Raw genomic sequence first — 15,823 nt, forward strand, 5'->3', positions numbered from 1 at the left:
CTTCCTGGGCAAATCCTACTCATTTTCTATGCTGGTACTCCAACACACAGGAGGGTGCCAGCAGCTGGGTGTCCCTCTTCTCAGCAGCAGAACCTGCAGATGGCCATAAGGATTAACCCCCATGCTACAGGAGAGTCCTTCTGACATGACCAAGGAGCTGCTGTTGCTCCCCACACCCTTCCCAGACACCCATCTTCCTCCTGCATGCACCTCCTCGTGCATTACAGACACAACCAGCTGCCCTGGCCTGCTGCTGTAACACCACCACTCACTTAGGAGCTTTTACTAAGGCACAAAGATTAAGTGACTTGCATAAGGGTCAGGAACACACCTCATGTCTCTCAACTGTAGTGATTTCTCACACCTTTTTTTTCCTGACCTCTTGCATATTAAAATGACATGAGTAGATTGTGTGGATGAGAGCAGGATCTCATTTCCCTAGCAATTCTGAAGATACAAACAGGGGTAGCTGGATCCCAGCCCTCCCCATGGCTCCCATCCCTTCCCTCTGTGCCAGGTCATTTGTCCAACACGGTAGGAGAGCACCAGTGCAGAAGGGAGTGCTCCACAAGCGTGATGCAAAGCTCCACCTCTGCCATCCTAAGACCCACAGCAGGATAGAAAACAGAGGAAAGGAACCTCAGCTACACTTTGTTCATCAACAGGAGCAGGGAAGGACAGCAGGGGGATCTCTGCAGCACAAACAGGGTCAGAAGAAGCCCCCCCACTCCCATAACTGGGGTGCATCAGCTGATCCACGGCTGAGAGCCCCGCGAGATGCCGCTGGTAGGAGCTGCCAGGTGAGGCTTCTTTCCATGAGTGACGGTTTGGTTTCCCAGGAGGTGTGAGTGCCTGGCTTTGGTGCACCAGTGGCAGAGGCCCAGCACCAAGGAGAGCACCCCGAGTCCCTCTAGGTGCAGCTGTGCCTCATGTGGAAGTTCACCACGTACTCGGCGTTGGTGCGCTGCACCGAGATGGCGAAGGGCTCGAAGGGGTGGAAGGTGAAGGCCACCAGGCGCCGCACCGTGTGATTGATGGGGCGCCCCAGGAGCCCCGCCTGGATCTCAAACTTCAGCAGGCCAGAGTCACGGGCGTAAAATCTGAAAGGAAGAGAAAGTCAATTATGGCTGTTCCCCGCTATTGACTTTGCCATCTGGGCTCTTTGCATGCAGAGACAAGTGCCTCGTTCGAGCGCTGGTGCTCCCTGAGGAGCAGAAGGTCCTTAGCTGGGTGCCTGGCTCTTGGCTTCGCAGGGAAGTCCCTCTCAGGGCAGTTGTTTTCCACTGTCTAGAAAAACATCACTTTTATTTTATTATTAGCGATGAGAGAACTCTGCTTGTCACTTTGATGGACAAAGCTGACTTCACAAGAGAGAGTCAGTTTGGTTCAGGCCCCACCTGTGCTGGCTCTCCATCCTCTCTTAATGCAAGCTGCTCCCTTGATCCCCAAGGCAGATATACTGTACAGAACTGAGCTCCCTTCCCTTAACAATGGCCTTCACTGAGAGTGTCAGGCCACCCCTTCCCTTCCTCTTCATGGTACTGCCAGTGAAGGCTTTACACTGCTGTCCTTGTGCCTGTTCAGTCAAGGAAGTCACTGCAATCCTGCTCAAGGGTGCCATGTTGTAGCGTACAGCTCAAGCAAGGCTTTGCAATTCCTTTTAGATTGCCACCAATAAAGCATTAATGAGATAGGCTGTGCAAGAGGTACCTGATGAATCGGATTCAATAACCACAGCAAGGACAGAGGTCAAGGAAAACCTTATGACCTTCTGCTGTCACCCACACACCTGCCTGTGTGGGTGATACGCATCTCCAAACAGGTGAGCTCTGGAACACAGCTCCAGCACAGAGGGAACATGTTCAGGGGGATGAGACAAAAAGCTCTGAAGAGACAGGTGAGTCCAGGGAAGCTCTTTGCTTCTTGAACCTCCCCTGCACATTCTGTGTAACTGACATAAGCCCAGGCAACACCAGTGTCCTCTGCTGCTGTCAGAACACAGGACCCTCTGCGAGGATCCCACCCTCCCCTAGACTTTGGAGAAGGCTTCTGGGATGTAGGGGTGGAGGTTTCTGGACGTGGTACCTTCACCAAGTAGCTGGGCTCTAACTCAAGTCCTCCCCCTGAAGTTGCCTCTGTTTGTTAGACCATTTTCATTAGACCTCTTCCAGCTTCAGGCACAGAATTGCCATTATGCCTCCCAGCTGTTTTCTTCTCCACCAACACTTAGTGCATGCGGGTATTTTGCATTTTCCTCCAATTTTAACTCCAAGAATGCTTTTAATGTCTGAGCACATCTCCCCCCCGCCAGCAATACAATGCACTCAGCCTGGAAGAACGGATGATGACATATACCAGCAATGCTGTTTCAGGAGCAGACATACTCCACATTTTAACAACACAGCCTATTGAGAACCTCATGTTCTTCCTGGAGGGCCACTCTCCTCTCCCTTCCTCTGAATCAAAGTGCCAGCCAGCCCTGCCTGAAAATTGCACACAAGAACCCAGCAAGAGAGTCACAATCTTGGTATTTGGTTTTTCAAAAAGCCCTTTCCCTCCTACACAAGGCTGGGTATGCAGAGGGTCATTCTTTAAATAAAGCACAGTCCCCCATCTGTTCCTCTCTCCCCCAATTCACAACAATTTACTACTGAAGATGAAGCTCCCTGTAATCTTAAAAGATGTGCTCAGTTTGGTATTTTTAAATGTATTTTTAAAAGTGCTCTGCAATCAGAGGCCATTTCCATGGGCTCTCATTCTGGGGATAAATTAGGCACTGCAATATAAAATTGTATGTCAACAGAAACAGCAAGACCAGCCTTTTCAAACCGTAGGAAAATGGAAGATTTATCTGCAGACCAATTCTTTGGTTAAATGGCTCCTTATTAGCCATCTAGATGGATTTTAGAGACCCCCTGCTATAGGTAGAGCTGTGTTAGAGCCTCTTCCCTCAAGTGCCATCATTTCACCCATTGAATATCTCTTCAGGCCTCCTGAAAAGAGACTGGAAGGTGGTGGTGATGGGGAACCTAAAGTCCTTCCCACCTGACAGCAAACAACCATTGGTCTCTTAAGTAGGCAGAATTGAACCTTCTGGGATGCAGACAAGCACTAAGGGTTAAAAGAACGCAGTGCACAGAAATATTGAATTGATGTGGAAAAGGTCTGGAAGCCTTCCTAGCTCACACATCGTGCGAGGAAACTGCACACAGATTATAACAACCTTAGCTACTGAAGGGTTTTCCATTCCAGACAATTACAGGACTTACATTACAAATCCTGTGGTCCCTCATTTCCAAGCCCTCTAACCCCAACAGGCAGCTGGCATTATTTTATTACTCCCTTTGTTTTGCATGTGAGAACCACAGCAGCACTATTTCAGCTACTGAATGGTTAAGGTTAGCGCCTCATCTTCTGCTTACTTTCCAAAAAACTAGGAGCCCCACTGCTCCGAGGCTCTATTCAAGTCCTAATTGACTCTGCACAGCTTTGAGCTTTAAAAGCTCTGGCTCTGAAACGCTGGTTTGCTCAGGGGAGGGAGGGAAGGTGGCACTTGGCTTTGTTTACTACAAAGACTCCACCGCAGCACATGACTGCGGTTCTGCTGCCTTTTGTCCGCGGGAGCCCGGCGCAGGTTGGCGCTGGCAGACAACTGCCACCCTGCAAGTTTCCCCAACATCAAGCATGACAAGGGGGAAAAGGGCAGGCTTTCTTTGCAGATAACATGGAAGCTGGAGATCAAACTAAATCATACAGGCAGAAGAATCAATTAAATATACATAATTTGGGAATTGAGAGCGCAGGAATAATCAGAAGTTCCCCGCCACCTGAGTCAGGGCCAGGGGAGATATGAAACCACTTTTTGAGCATGCATTGATGAAAATAAAGTTGGGAAGCAGTCCAGAATGATCTCCCTAGGCTGCCTGAGCCCCCAACATGTGTGCAGTCACTAAACAAAGCACTCAGGCACTGAAGGCTCTCTTTGTTTTCAGAATATAGGTTTGCTTCTGCAGTACTAGGAGCAGAAATACTATTCTGCCTGGGTAACTCAGGCTCTTTGAGCCTGTCAAGCTGGAGACGTCGGATTTTTAACCACTACCTCTTGCAGCCATGGCTGCAGCCAACAAAAAGAAATAAATAGTCCTGATATTTCTTTAAGAAGCATTGCAAACCTCCTTATTCTCAAGCTCAGACTTACTCCCTCTGCCAGCATTGGAGACTCAGACAGAATAGGCACAGAATGGCCCTGGCAACTGGCTAAAATTCCTACTACAGACAGAAATTTCCTACAGATCACAGAGAGAAGGGAGTATGACAAGGAGTACAGCTCCCATGGTGAGAACAGTAAACAAGGGAAGTCTGAAAACAGCTCAATCAATACCACAAGCTTTCTGAGTAACACCTAGCCCAGATACTATTTTATTCACAGGACAAACCAGACAATCCTTGCCAACTAAACCCACATGCTCAGAGAGGATCCTCCAGCATAGGAAAGCAGACATCAGAGCTGTATCACTCTGCAACCCAAACACTACGGCAGCACTGCAAGAAGAGGAGGAGGAACAAGACCATTCATATGGAAAAGGCTGAGACTTCACCACCCAAACCCTCCCCAGAGCAGAGCAGCTCAGCGAGGAAACATGAAGAGCCCTCCCACACATCCACATTACTGTAAAGAAGAGAGGCCAAGTTTTGTGAAATACATCCCCTGGTGAAAGGATTTCCTAAGAGAAAGGCTTCCATCTACTCCCTATTCTGCACACTTGATGCCCCATGGCAGAGGTGATTTTTACAGCGGCTCTCTCCTTACATACAGCTCCCCATACCTTATGGGGTGATCACCACAGGTCTTGGGCCGCTCCATGACTGACACCCACTTGTCATCATAGCTGAAGAGGGACAGGTCGAGGTAGGGGCTGCCGCTGTAGGACTGGGCACTGATGGGGAGCTGCCCCAGCAGCCGCCGCACGGCCTCCGTGTGCCCTCCATACTTGGCGTTCACAATCGTGTCTTTGAACCTGCAGCAAAGCAAGAGACACCTTCTGTTCACAAAGGCCACAGCTGAACAGCACATCTTAAACAAACTAAGCAGGAAAACTGACAGGGAGAGAAAACAGCTGCAGTGTAAGAACTAAAGCGGCTCGTTTCCAAAGATGTATCACAGTGATTCAAACATCAACCGGTTCTGCTAACCTTTTCATCCTCCCTTATCATTACTGTCTCACTCAGAATGTCCAGAGTGACAGAAGGAGAAGAATGTGCCTACCCACAACGTCTGGACCCAGCTGCTCTGCAGTACAGGAAATGAACAGGATCAGAAACAGGGAGAGACAGATTAGCAGCTGATCAGTCAATCCAAGTTTTACCACAAAGCCTGGAAACAGCATGAGCAAAAGCCAGGGGGCTTTCACAGTAACAGTTGAGCCCTTAACATTGACTTGACAATCCTCCTCTCTCTCCACCCATTGTTCTAAATGCATAAAGGGAGATACCTTAGATGAAGAAGAACCTTGATGAGGAGCATAAAGCTCTACAGAAACTACAGTGAGCTCAAAGTTCTTCCTGGAGAGATTAACACAGGCTGGATTTTTTCTTTCCAAGAAAACTTTGAAACTTTACATGTGCAAAAACAGTCAGATCAGCTGCAGGGACAATAAGGAGGGTAAACACTCAGCCAGAAGCCAGCTCACTCTGGACTATGCTCTATGGTACTTTGCTGTAGAAGTTACAACACTCTTGTTACAGGCCCTTGTAGCAAGGGGGGGAAAATACTCTCCTATCTACTCTAACAAAAGGCAGAAGTTGTTCTTCGTGAGTCTTCAGTGAGTCCTCTCATTCTCTCTCCTATTAAGCATTATGGATTTCCTGACAGGCTGCTCTAGAAAGTTACAGACATAGTCAATTTCGTCAGACTTATGTGACACCAGCCTAAAGTCAACAGAAGCTTGATGCCCATAAGTGGATGGCAAGTACTTTGGATGATGAGAAACAAGTCACTGGAAGGAAAAACACCTGAGTCACAACAAAATTTTCCTAGAAAAATAACACACTCTGCCTCATTAAAACCATATATGACTGTTAAAGCATACTCTAGAAACCGAGGTTATTTTGGTATTTTGTTCAGCTTTCACAACAGATCTAAGCAGATGAGTTTCCCTTCTCCTAGTACAGTGATGATAACCACGAGCTGGTGACTGATGTTGAGGAAATGCTACAGGACACAGTTTGGTACATGCTAAATTCAGAGAATGTCACTTGGCAAAATACACACAACTGGATCATGCCAGCATCTTGACAAATCCTATCTTCAGGGACCAAAGTTACTGGGCAGTAACACTTTAATAACCTCCAAAAGAGTTACTGCTCAAGGAGAGACAGAAACATCTTTCAAAATTCCCTTCCTTTCTTCTAAGCAGCAGTTTGCAACTGCTTTGTTCCTTCCTCTAAAAAGGTAAATGCTGTGGAATATAAAATCAGATGCATCAGGCTACAAGAATGAACCATGTATAGTCCTGACCCTTGCACCAGCTGGCAGAGGGGGCCAAAGGAACTGGTTTTCTCAGGGTTGGTTTTGATACTGGCCTTCAGCGGACGGGGCTGAGCGTGTGTCTATACGGAATAAAGCATGCTCCGAATGGCTCACCGGCGCTGGATCTGCCTCGCAAAGTTGTTGCTGGAAGCTGAGCAGGGGAACTGGACAGCCTCACTGTGCAGGGTGGCATTCCTGAAGAGGTCACAGAAGTTCTCAAACAGCTCCAGCAGCTCATCAGACGTGTTCTCAAACACGGCAATGACCTCTGTGGTCACCATGTTGTACACGACGAAGAACGAGGGCTGGGGAGAGAGGCAGAGGTTACCCAGGAGAGCACAGGTGGGGAAGCTGTCCCTTCCTTCTCTCCACATCACACCACAAACCCTATCCAAATTTCTCCACAGCACAGGAGAATCCTACATCCTCACACTAATCCATTCTCCTATTGGAATGCCTCAACATGTACCCAATTATCCACCTCTCAGCTGTGATTATTTAAGAAAACTTAATGGGCTTCCAATTTTTCACCTCGAACTAGATGAAACCGTACTGTTTTCTCTTCTTCTCTCTCCTCCACCAAACACAAAACACTAACTCAAGTGCTGAATTTAATTTTCATTCCTGCTGAAAAAATTACTTCAGATCCAATGCTAGCTGACATTAAATTATTTTTACCTCTGCATAGATATATTAGTTTCTTCCCCTTCTTAATATCTGCATCACACAGAGATGAGCCTTTTTAGCTACTGTGCACTACATCACTGCCCACAAAGAGCTGTGCCCTCCAGGTACTCTGCCAACACAGAAATGAAAATCTGAAAGACACTGATGACTTCTTAATGCTGACATCCTCCTGCAAGATGGCCCTTGTACCATGCTGTGGACTGGCAATGGCAATGAATCCTGGCACAAATGAGCAAGAAATAGGGAAAAAAAGGTGACATTGTGTCAGCACAGCTACAGCAAAGGGAGATGACATTCCCATCCCACTGGGAAAGGGCATATTTAATTTTTGGTCATAAAAAGCAGCTTTCATTAGAGACAGGAGTGCTGGCACCCCAAAGTAAGAACCTGTCCCCTTCTTCAAAGGGAACTAATTCCCATGGCATCTGGTAAAATCTTCTGTCAATAGAGACAATTCCTAAATGCTTCACCTCCTGCTCCCAAACAATGCTCAGGGATGATGGCAGGCACTCTGCCCACCCCACCCACCTGCAAATATCAAAAGGTTTGTTTGTTTTACAGCCCCAAAATAAACTATGGTAATACAATCCAGCCCCTACATGTCCAAACGAAACACACAAGATGAGGTTACTCACTAGACTACTGCCTGAGGAAAGGGAAGCCCTTCTGAAATTAAGGGTTGGAGCAGAGAGAAAATAAGAGAGGACAGCAGAAGGAAAAACTATTTAAATCACTGAAGACTGCAGGGAGTATCCTCCAACTTTAAATAAAAAAAGTTCCTTTGCCAGGTTAACATAGAGACACATCTACAGGATGTCCCTGAGCAAAGAAACCCTCACTGCTTTTGCAGCACCTGTAACACCACCAAAACATCATCACAGCATGGGAGGCAGCAGCTGAGTGCCACAAAAACCACACAGCAATGCTGTCAAGCCTATCAACACAAGCCTACAATAGCAACAACCCCTCCAAGCTACCTATGCAGAGCACACTCTTGAAGATCTCAAAGAATACAGTGCAGACCCAGACAAAAACCACACGACCCACAACCATGAACAGCAACTCCTCAACCTTCTTGGCAGAGAAGCCAGAGGGGAGAAAGGATCCTGAAATTGGATGAAACCTCATGTTCCTTGTCTGACAGACTGAAGAAAAATGGGAGCTGTAGTTATTTTGTGAGCCAAGTTTTATTCAGGAAGCCCTAACGCAACGCCTACCTTCAGACAGGTCTGTGGAGACTGCTCCACATCTGGAATTACCTCTGGAAGAACCGAGAAATGAGGCACTTTTCTTCCCCCAGCACAAAACCCAGCGCCTGAGGCACACTGCAAACAAACCACAAACTGCATCTTAAAGTAACCCTGGGGGAAGAGAGTGGAGAGCTCCCTGCAGCAAACCAGGCACTAAACCCTACTAACCACAGCAGAGTGCAGAGCTGAGCCAGCCACAAACATTTACATCAGGGCCAGGAGCTCATTCCAGACACCAGCAACGAGCAGAACCCTGCAGGCCACTTGCACAGAGCCTTCATATTTCTGAGACAGACGTTCAGCTTTACACCAATGGGCAACATGGATTAGATAAAGCCTTACCTATTTCCTCCCAAAGCAACTCCCCCAAACAAACACCACAGAAGATGAAAATAAAACAAAACAAAACAGAGACATCTCCCAGGAAGAACTCGACAAATGCAACACACAAAAAGCTACTGTTTGTTTCTTCTAGGACCTAAGTCCTGGCAAAGATGTGGAGAAGAGGAGTGCATGAGAGAAAATAAACCTCTGGGGAACAATCAGACCTACATGCTGCATTGGAGATTTATCACAAGTTCTTGCTAAATACTTTCAACAGAATAAAAACATTCTGATTAAAAGAATAAAAATTAGCTTAAAAAAATCTCTTAGTTTCACAGGGCTCAAAACGTGACCAACCACTCTAAAAGCAGTAAAAAGAGATGATCAACATGTAGGGTTGTGAAACATCTGAAGGGACCCAGCACTAACTGAGCTACATTTGCTCTAATTCCACTTCTTTAGTAATAAATTGAAAAGAGAAGCAATTGGCCCATTAGCCTGATCTAAAAGCTGCTATTCCAATTTGGAGAGATCATAAATACTACCTCTTACTGGAGCTTGAAAGACTAAGTACGTAGGCAGAACAGAAATGGTAATTGTACCAGGGAAAATGAAGACTATTATATTTGAAAAACATGCTTGAAGATACATGAGAAAAGGGAGAGACTACCTCCACAATTTAAATGGACTATATAAAATATCAGCTAAAATTAAATTCATTTGGGGATTTGGGGAGGGAAAGGGGATTGAACAGCATCTGTGAGTATGTGGAACAATCCTTGGAGAAAGGAACTTGCTAACACATCACATCTTTCTCATTTTGCAGGTGAGAAGGAAGGAAGCAATGAAACTAAGAAAGCAGAAGATAGAGAAGTTATTCAATATCGGAGGCATCAAAAAAGACTCAGCTACTAGGGATCCTAAACAACCTTTACAGGCTCATTAAGGAACAGCTCACAGCATTGTAATGCTTGAGCACTTGTCTCAAAGCAATGAGCAGCCTGAAGAGGGAGGCAGAAATTAAGAAAACAGAAGACACAGAAGTTATTCAATATCAGAGGCTTCAGAAAAGACTCAGGCACTAGGGATCCTAAATAACCTTTACAGACTCATTAAGGAACAGCTCACAGCATTGTAATGCTTGAGCACTTATCCCAAAGCAATGAGCAGCCTGAAGAGGGAGGCAGTATCTGAGCCACCTGGCCTAGTGGACCCCTAGCAGGGCAGCTGGAATTAGATAATGTTTAAGGCCCCCTTCCAACCCCAAACCATTGTGTGATTCTGTACCTGGGAAGGATCTGTCACCCGCAGCGTGACCACGTCCTCACTGGTGTATTTGATAAACAGATGGTTCTCATCCAAGAGCTGCATCTTCCACATGCGGAGCTGCCTCAGCTGGTCAAAGTACTGGAAGAACCTTCTTTTGGCTATAGCACTTCCATCCTGCTCGGCCCTTCTCCACAGGTACACCAGCAGCCTGTGCTTCAGGGAGTTGATGAAGGGCTCCTTGTAGGGGTTGGCCATCCCCGTCTGCGTGTCCCGCTGCACCTCGGGGTACACGGCAGACAGGGTCAGCAGATCATCCTCGTAGCAGAAGCGGCCGATGGTCCTCACGTCGATGAACGTCCCCTCGGGCGTCACCTGGAAGACGTGAATGGTCTGCTGCTGCACGGACAGGATGGCCAGGATGTTCTTGTACAGGTACAGCCCCTGGTTGTGCGACAGGATGACCTTGTCGCACTTGAAGGCGCGCGTGTCGCACAGCCGGCCCGTGTGCAGGTCGATGATGTGCAGGGAGTAGTCCTCAAGCGGGGAGCGCGGGTTGGGCGTCACGGACTCGCTGTTGCGGTACACCTCGAAGAAGGGCGGGTGCGGCTCCTCGGGCAGGTAGGCGGCCGAGCCCACGATCACGTAGCGGCAGTCGTCGGTGAACAGGCTGCACTCGCGGTTCAGGTGCTCCCCGTTGGAGGCCACGTTGGTGATGTGCAGCAGCACGAAGAAGCGCTCAAAGAGCCGGCCCCGGATGTTGACGGACCTCTGGTCGTTGCCGTTGGCCAGGATCTCCCCCTCGTAGCCCTGCAGGAGGTCCTCGGCCGCCTGGCAGCCCTGGTACTCGTAGATCTCCAGCGAGGTCTGGTCTGAGGAGAAGGCGATGAAGTAGCGGCCGTCGGGGGAGAACTTGCGCAGGAAGCAGGGCGGCTTCTCCACGTTGACCACGGTGAAGTTGGGGAAGACGTTCTGGTGGAAGACGCGCACCTGGTGCCAGTGGGTGCCCGCCTTGCCCGAGCTGATGCGGCGGCGCTCCAGGCGGTGGATGACGTTCTGGTTCTGGATGCGCCGGGGCCTGATGGTGGGGGCCTCATGGTCCATGGTCAGAGCTCTACTTCATCTTCATCTTCATCCTGCGGGGACAGCACACGTGCCCTGGAACCGGGGTGGAATTCAGGGAATGGGCAACCTGCTTACATGGACCCACAGTGCCCAACAGAGGGGCTTAGCTAAAAGGGACAGAGGGAGGGGGGAATTACACGGGAGGACACGGGGAGCAGGGGGAGGGACTGGAAGAAAGATCTCAGTGCAAGGCACCGAGGAGGGCAGTCCAGAGATGCCTCCATGGCAGTCGTGCCTGCTGAACAGACACAGCAGGGAACAAGGAGGGAGCCAGGAAAGGGCACAGGCACAGCTGGACATCACGGGAATAAAGGAAGCCTCCATACACCGGGAAGGGAGCCCAAGAAGCCAGGGATAAATGCACACATGACAAGCAGCAGGCAAAGGGCACAGCTTGGAAAGAACGGAGGGAGCCGGGGGCGAGGGGGCACAGGAGGGATTACCCGTGATGTGTCCGAGCCCACCTGCCGAGAGAGAAGCGAGGAGCTCCAGTCCCCCGGGCTGAGGAGAGACTGAGCTCCAGGGAAGCCCGAGGGCAGCTGAGGGCCCGCCCGCCAAAGGTACTGGGGATCTCCCGCTGGCCCGAGTGGTAAAGGGACACGGGGAACTGGGGGCCGCGGTGGTCTCCACGCCGGTTTAGAACCGGGGAGAGGTATCGGCCACTCTCACCGCTGGGTCCGCGCCGGGTCCCGTTCATGCCATGGCCGCCGCCATCTTTCCGCCACGGCACAGCGCTGGGAGGGCGTCCCTGCACTTCCGCTTCCGGCCCCCGCACCAGCGAGATGGGGCTGCCGGGCCAGAGTGCTGCGAGCGGCCTGGCGCGCCCCCTGGCCGCGGGGAGGACCCTGCACCGGGCACCCCCCGCGCCCATCCTGAGCCCACTCACCCCAAAACCCATCCTGCACCCATCCTGAACCCAGCACCCCAAAACCTATCCTGCATCCATCCTGCACCCATCCTGAAGCCCCAGAACTCACCCTGACATCCCTGCACCCCAAAACCCATCCTGCACCCATCCTGAGCCACAGCACCCCAAAACCCATCCTGCACCCCAGCACCCACCCTGAACCCCAGCATCCATCCTGCACCCCAGAGCCCATCGTGCACCCATCCTGAACCCCAGAACCCATCCTGCCTCTCATGCAACCCAAAATCCATCCTGCCCGCCCTGTACCCACACTGCACTCCCTGCACCTCCAGCACTGCCTTCACCCACCCTGCCCCCCCCGCACCCTCTGTTACCCTCCTGTACCCCCCTAGATCCATCCCACACCCTCCTCCACCCTGGCCACCTCATCCCAGCACTCTCTGCAAACCCATCCAACCATCCCCAAGCCCCCTATGCTCACCTTCACCCCCTCCCTGCCCCCTGAACCCCCTGAACCCCCTGAACCCCTTCATGCCTGGAGCATCTCCTCCATCCCCAGGAAGGGTCTGGCACAGCCCCATCACTCCCAGCACGGGGACACCTCAGGGGACACCACCACACCTCCCTCCAGCATTTTGGGGTACACCCCAACAGCGACAGCAGAGCCTGGGGTCACCCCCGGGCACCTCTCGGGCCTCCCCGAGGGTTTGAAAGCCTTTTGCCAGCCTTGGCTTTTACCAGCACACCTCCGCCCCGTGCATTAGCGCTGAGGGCAGCTCTGAGGGGCTCTTCTCCTTCAAAGGCAGGGAAGCAGGAATGTCAGGCAGCCCTTGAGATCCATTTGCCGGCCTCTCGCCGGGGCTGAGCCCACGCAGGGCTCTCGGAGCCACTCCAGCAGCAGGCGTGGGAGCAGGAGCTGGAGAGGGGCAGGGAGCTCGGACCGGGGGGCTGGGGAGCCTGGGGGATCCCATCCATCCCTGCATCCCAGAGCTGTGCTCCCTCTGCTGTGGGGGTGCTGGGGAGACCAGGAAATCCCATCCCTGCATCCCAGGGCTGTGCTCCCTCTGCTGTGGGGGTGCTGGGGAGCCCAGGAAATCCCATCCCTGCATCCCAGGGATGTGTTCTGCTGTGGGGCAGCTGGACCCAGGGGTGCTGGGGAGCCCGGGGGATCCTGTTGGGGAAGATGAAACAGGAAAGCCTTATAAATATAATTGTCTGGCAAGAGATTGTGAGAATATAGAAACTATAAGTGAGACTGAAATGAAAGCAATCTTTGAGATCCCTTAGTTACTGAACAACAGGAAAACAATGGTATGGCTGACTGAAGGTGATCCCCTTTTCATTAAACAATTCCCTCTGCTTGCAGGCAGGTCCAAGGATCAGAGCAGACCCTACTGGCTTGGCAGAAGGGGTCCAAAGAGGAGTTTTGAGGGTGTAAAATGCAACACAGTATGGTAATGTAATGATTCTTATAGGCTGTATGTAAATGCTATAGGATTTGTATATTGTACTAGATTGGTTATTGAGAATCAGAATATTCAACACAGAAGAAGATTTATTGTATTGTAACGGGAACCTCACTCTCTTACCCTTTTACTCTCTCACCCTCTCATCCTCTCTCCCCCTCTCTTCTCTGGAGCCTGCTCTGAGCTGTGGCTGGCAGCTCCCAGCAGGGCCCTGCACCCAGGCCTTTTGCAATGAACCCCAAATTCCACGACCTGGCTGCAGAGATCTCTGGTCTCTGCCCATCCCCATCGTCCTCCCCCCCGATGCTCCTACAGGATCCCATCCCTGCATCCCAGGGCTGTGCTCCCTCTGCTGTGGGGGTGCTGGGGAGCCCAGGGGTGCTGGGTAGCCCAGGAAATCCCATTCCTGCATCCCAGGGCTGTGCTCCCTCTGCTGTGGGGTGGCTGGACCCAGAGGTGCTGGGGAGCCCGGGGGATCCCATCCCTGCATCCCAGGGCTGTGACAGCAGCACCCAGCCGGTGTCACCTGCATGGAAGGGGGATGCCTGTGCTGTGGCAAGGCTCACACCGCTGAGTCCCCTGTGTTTATGGGATGCTGCAGGGTCTCAGCATCGCTGGGACAGAGCCAGACCCCCCTGCCCCAGGGGATGAGAGCTGAGTGACTCCAGCTGCCTTCCTGTGGGGTGTCAGCCTGCCTGGCATCCCTGAGCCGTGGGGTGACCCCAGTGCCACCCCAGCTGCCTGCTCCGTTGCCATCCCACAGCACTTTGGTGCCCAGCAGCCTCAGCCGTGCCTGCCCCGGTCCCCGTGCCTGCCGGTGGCACAGGGCGCGATGACAAGGCTACAACGAATGGCCCCGGCCTCCCTCTTTGTCTCTCTGCCTCCTGCCTAATTAATTGAGATCCACCTTAATAGGATCAAGCTAAATACCGGAGAACATCCAAGCACACAGCAGCTGGCAGGAAAACGAGCGAGCGGCACCACCGAAGGGCAGCTCCGCAGCTCCTGGCCGGACAAAAGAGCCGCTAATGCAGCAGCGATTGGTGCTCCCAGAGCTGAGAACTTCATCCCACAGCCTGCTCGCAGCTCAGCCCCCTCCCGCTGCTGGGGAGGGGTCGGAAGACCCTCGTTGGGCCCATTCCAGCCAGCGGCAGGAATTGGGATCTTGTGCAATAAATCCCAGTGCAGGTACAAGGCTAGGGACAAAGTTAGTCCTGGTTTATCTCAGTCTCAGGTAGGCAGGAGGTGTGGGGTCACAATGCCAGACCCTCAGCCAGGGGGTTGCTGAGGGCTCAGGACCCCTGGGACATTTCCCAGCTCCCACGGCGTTTTGTGGGACCCTTTGGGCTCCAGCAATGGGGGTCACACAGCTGTCCCCTTCCTCCTGTGCTGGCACACAGGTGGGGTGTCCCTCTGCATATCCCCAGCCAGAGGAACAGGGCAAGCCCAGCCTGACAGCCAGAGCTCTGATCCTGGGGCTGCTGTGGATGCTGCTGGGGCATTGAGGGTCCCTGGCTACTGGGGGCTGGCCCAGGGGGCTGCAGGGTTGCTCCAGCCTTGCAGGGCCACTCTGGGTCCCTGGCTTGGGATGTCACTGTGCTGCTTTTGGGGGAAGTCCCTTCAGCAGTGTGCCAAGGAAAGAGATGCTCCGTGCCTTTGTGGCACCACCAGCACCCTGCCACATCCACCTCCAGCTGGTTTCTCCAGAGCCAGCAGATGGGTTAAAAATTAAACAAAAAAAAAAAAAGAGAGAGAAAATAATATAATGCAGCTCATTTGGGCTCCTTTGGATGTTTTTTTTCCTGTTCCTCAAGCAAGGACCCTTCTGCTGTTGTTGCTTTGGCTGTTTCTCAAGAGCCTCCCATCCCTGGATCCCGTGGCTGCTTTCCCAGGACTGGAGAGGGCGTGTGAGGAGAGCAGCTCTGGGGAGGTCACAGGGCAGGGCTGCTCCCATCCTGGCTGCCCCCAGCCAGATACAACCCTCAGCACAAAATCCCTGGGGGAAAACTTGGACCATCTCCTCACAGGGAAGCTCATGGAGGAAGGAAACCCTCCAGGTCCTGAGCCAACCCTCTCTCATGGCCACTGGGCTTGGTGGCTTCAACTCCTTCATCGAGCTGAGGGTAGAGGAAAAGAAAATGACCCCTATTTTTTTATTATTCTTAATATGTAAAATAAGAGGGTGAAGTTTGCCCAGGGTCCTGGTGTGGGGAAGGAATGCTGCAGCCCTGAGGTGCTCTCCAAATCCCAGGGTATGCAGGGATTAGTGAGGCTGTTCTGTGGGAGCTGGCTGCCTCCATGGGGTCCT

At 51.6% G+C, this 15,823-nt stretch overlaps 1 protein-coding gene across 3 annotated transcripts; it reads right to left on the minus strand.

Moving 5' to 3' along the window:
• Positions 1-640: 640 nt before the first annotated feature.
• On the minus strand, positions 641-11,926 carry DET1 (DET1 partner of COP1 E3 ubiquitin ligase). Of its 3 annotated transcripts, none has more exons than XM_054641910.2 (5): positions 11,851-11,926; positions 10,078-11,192; positions 6,644-6,834; positions 4,827-5,018; positions 641-1,100 (listed from the first exon to the last, which is right to left on the minus strand). In XM_054641910.2, the coding sequence occupies exons 2-5, from the start codon at positions 11,158-11,160 to the stop codon at positions 911-913; spliced, it is 1,656 nt and encodes a 551-aa protein (XP_054497885.1). In that variant the 5' UTR covers positions 11,161-11,192; positions 11,851-11,926; the 3' UTR covers positions 641-910. The 3 variants fall into 3 exon arrangements, with proteins under 3 accessions (XP_054497885.1, XP_054497883.1, XP_054497884.1); XM_054641908.2 differs by having other exon boundaries at positions 11,646-11,919; XM_054641909.2 differs by having other exon boundaries at positions 11,625-11,919.
• Positions 11,927-15,823: the final 3,897 nt, after the last annotated feature.

This window comes from Agelaius phoeniceus, chromosome 13 (genome assembly GCF_051311805.1).
Source record: "Agelaius phoeniceus isolate bAgePho1 chromosome 13, bAgePho1.hap1, whole genome shotgun sequence".
NCBI classification, from domain to species: domain Eukaryota; kingdom Metazoa; phylum Chordata; class Aves; order Passeriformes; family Icteridae; genus Agelaius; species Agelaius phoeniceus.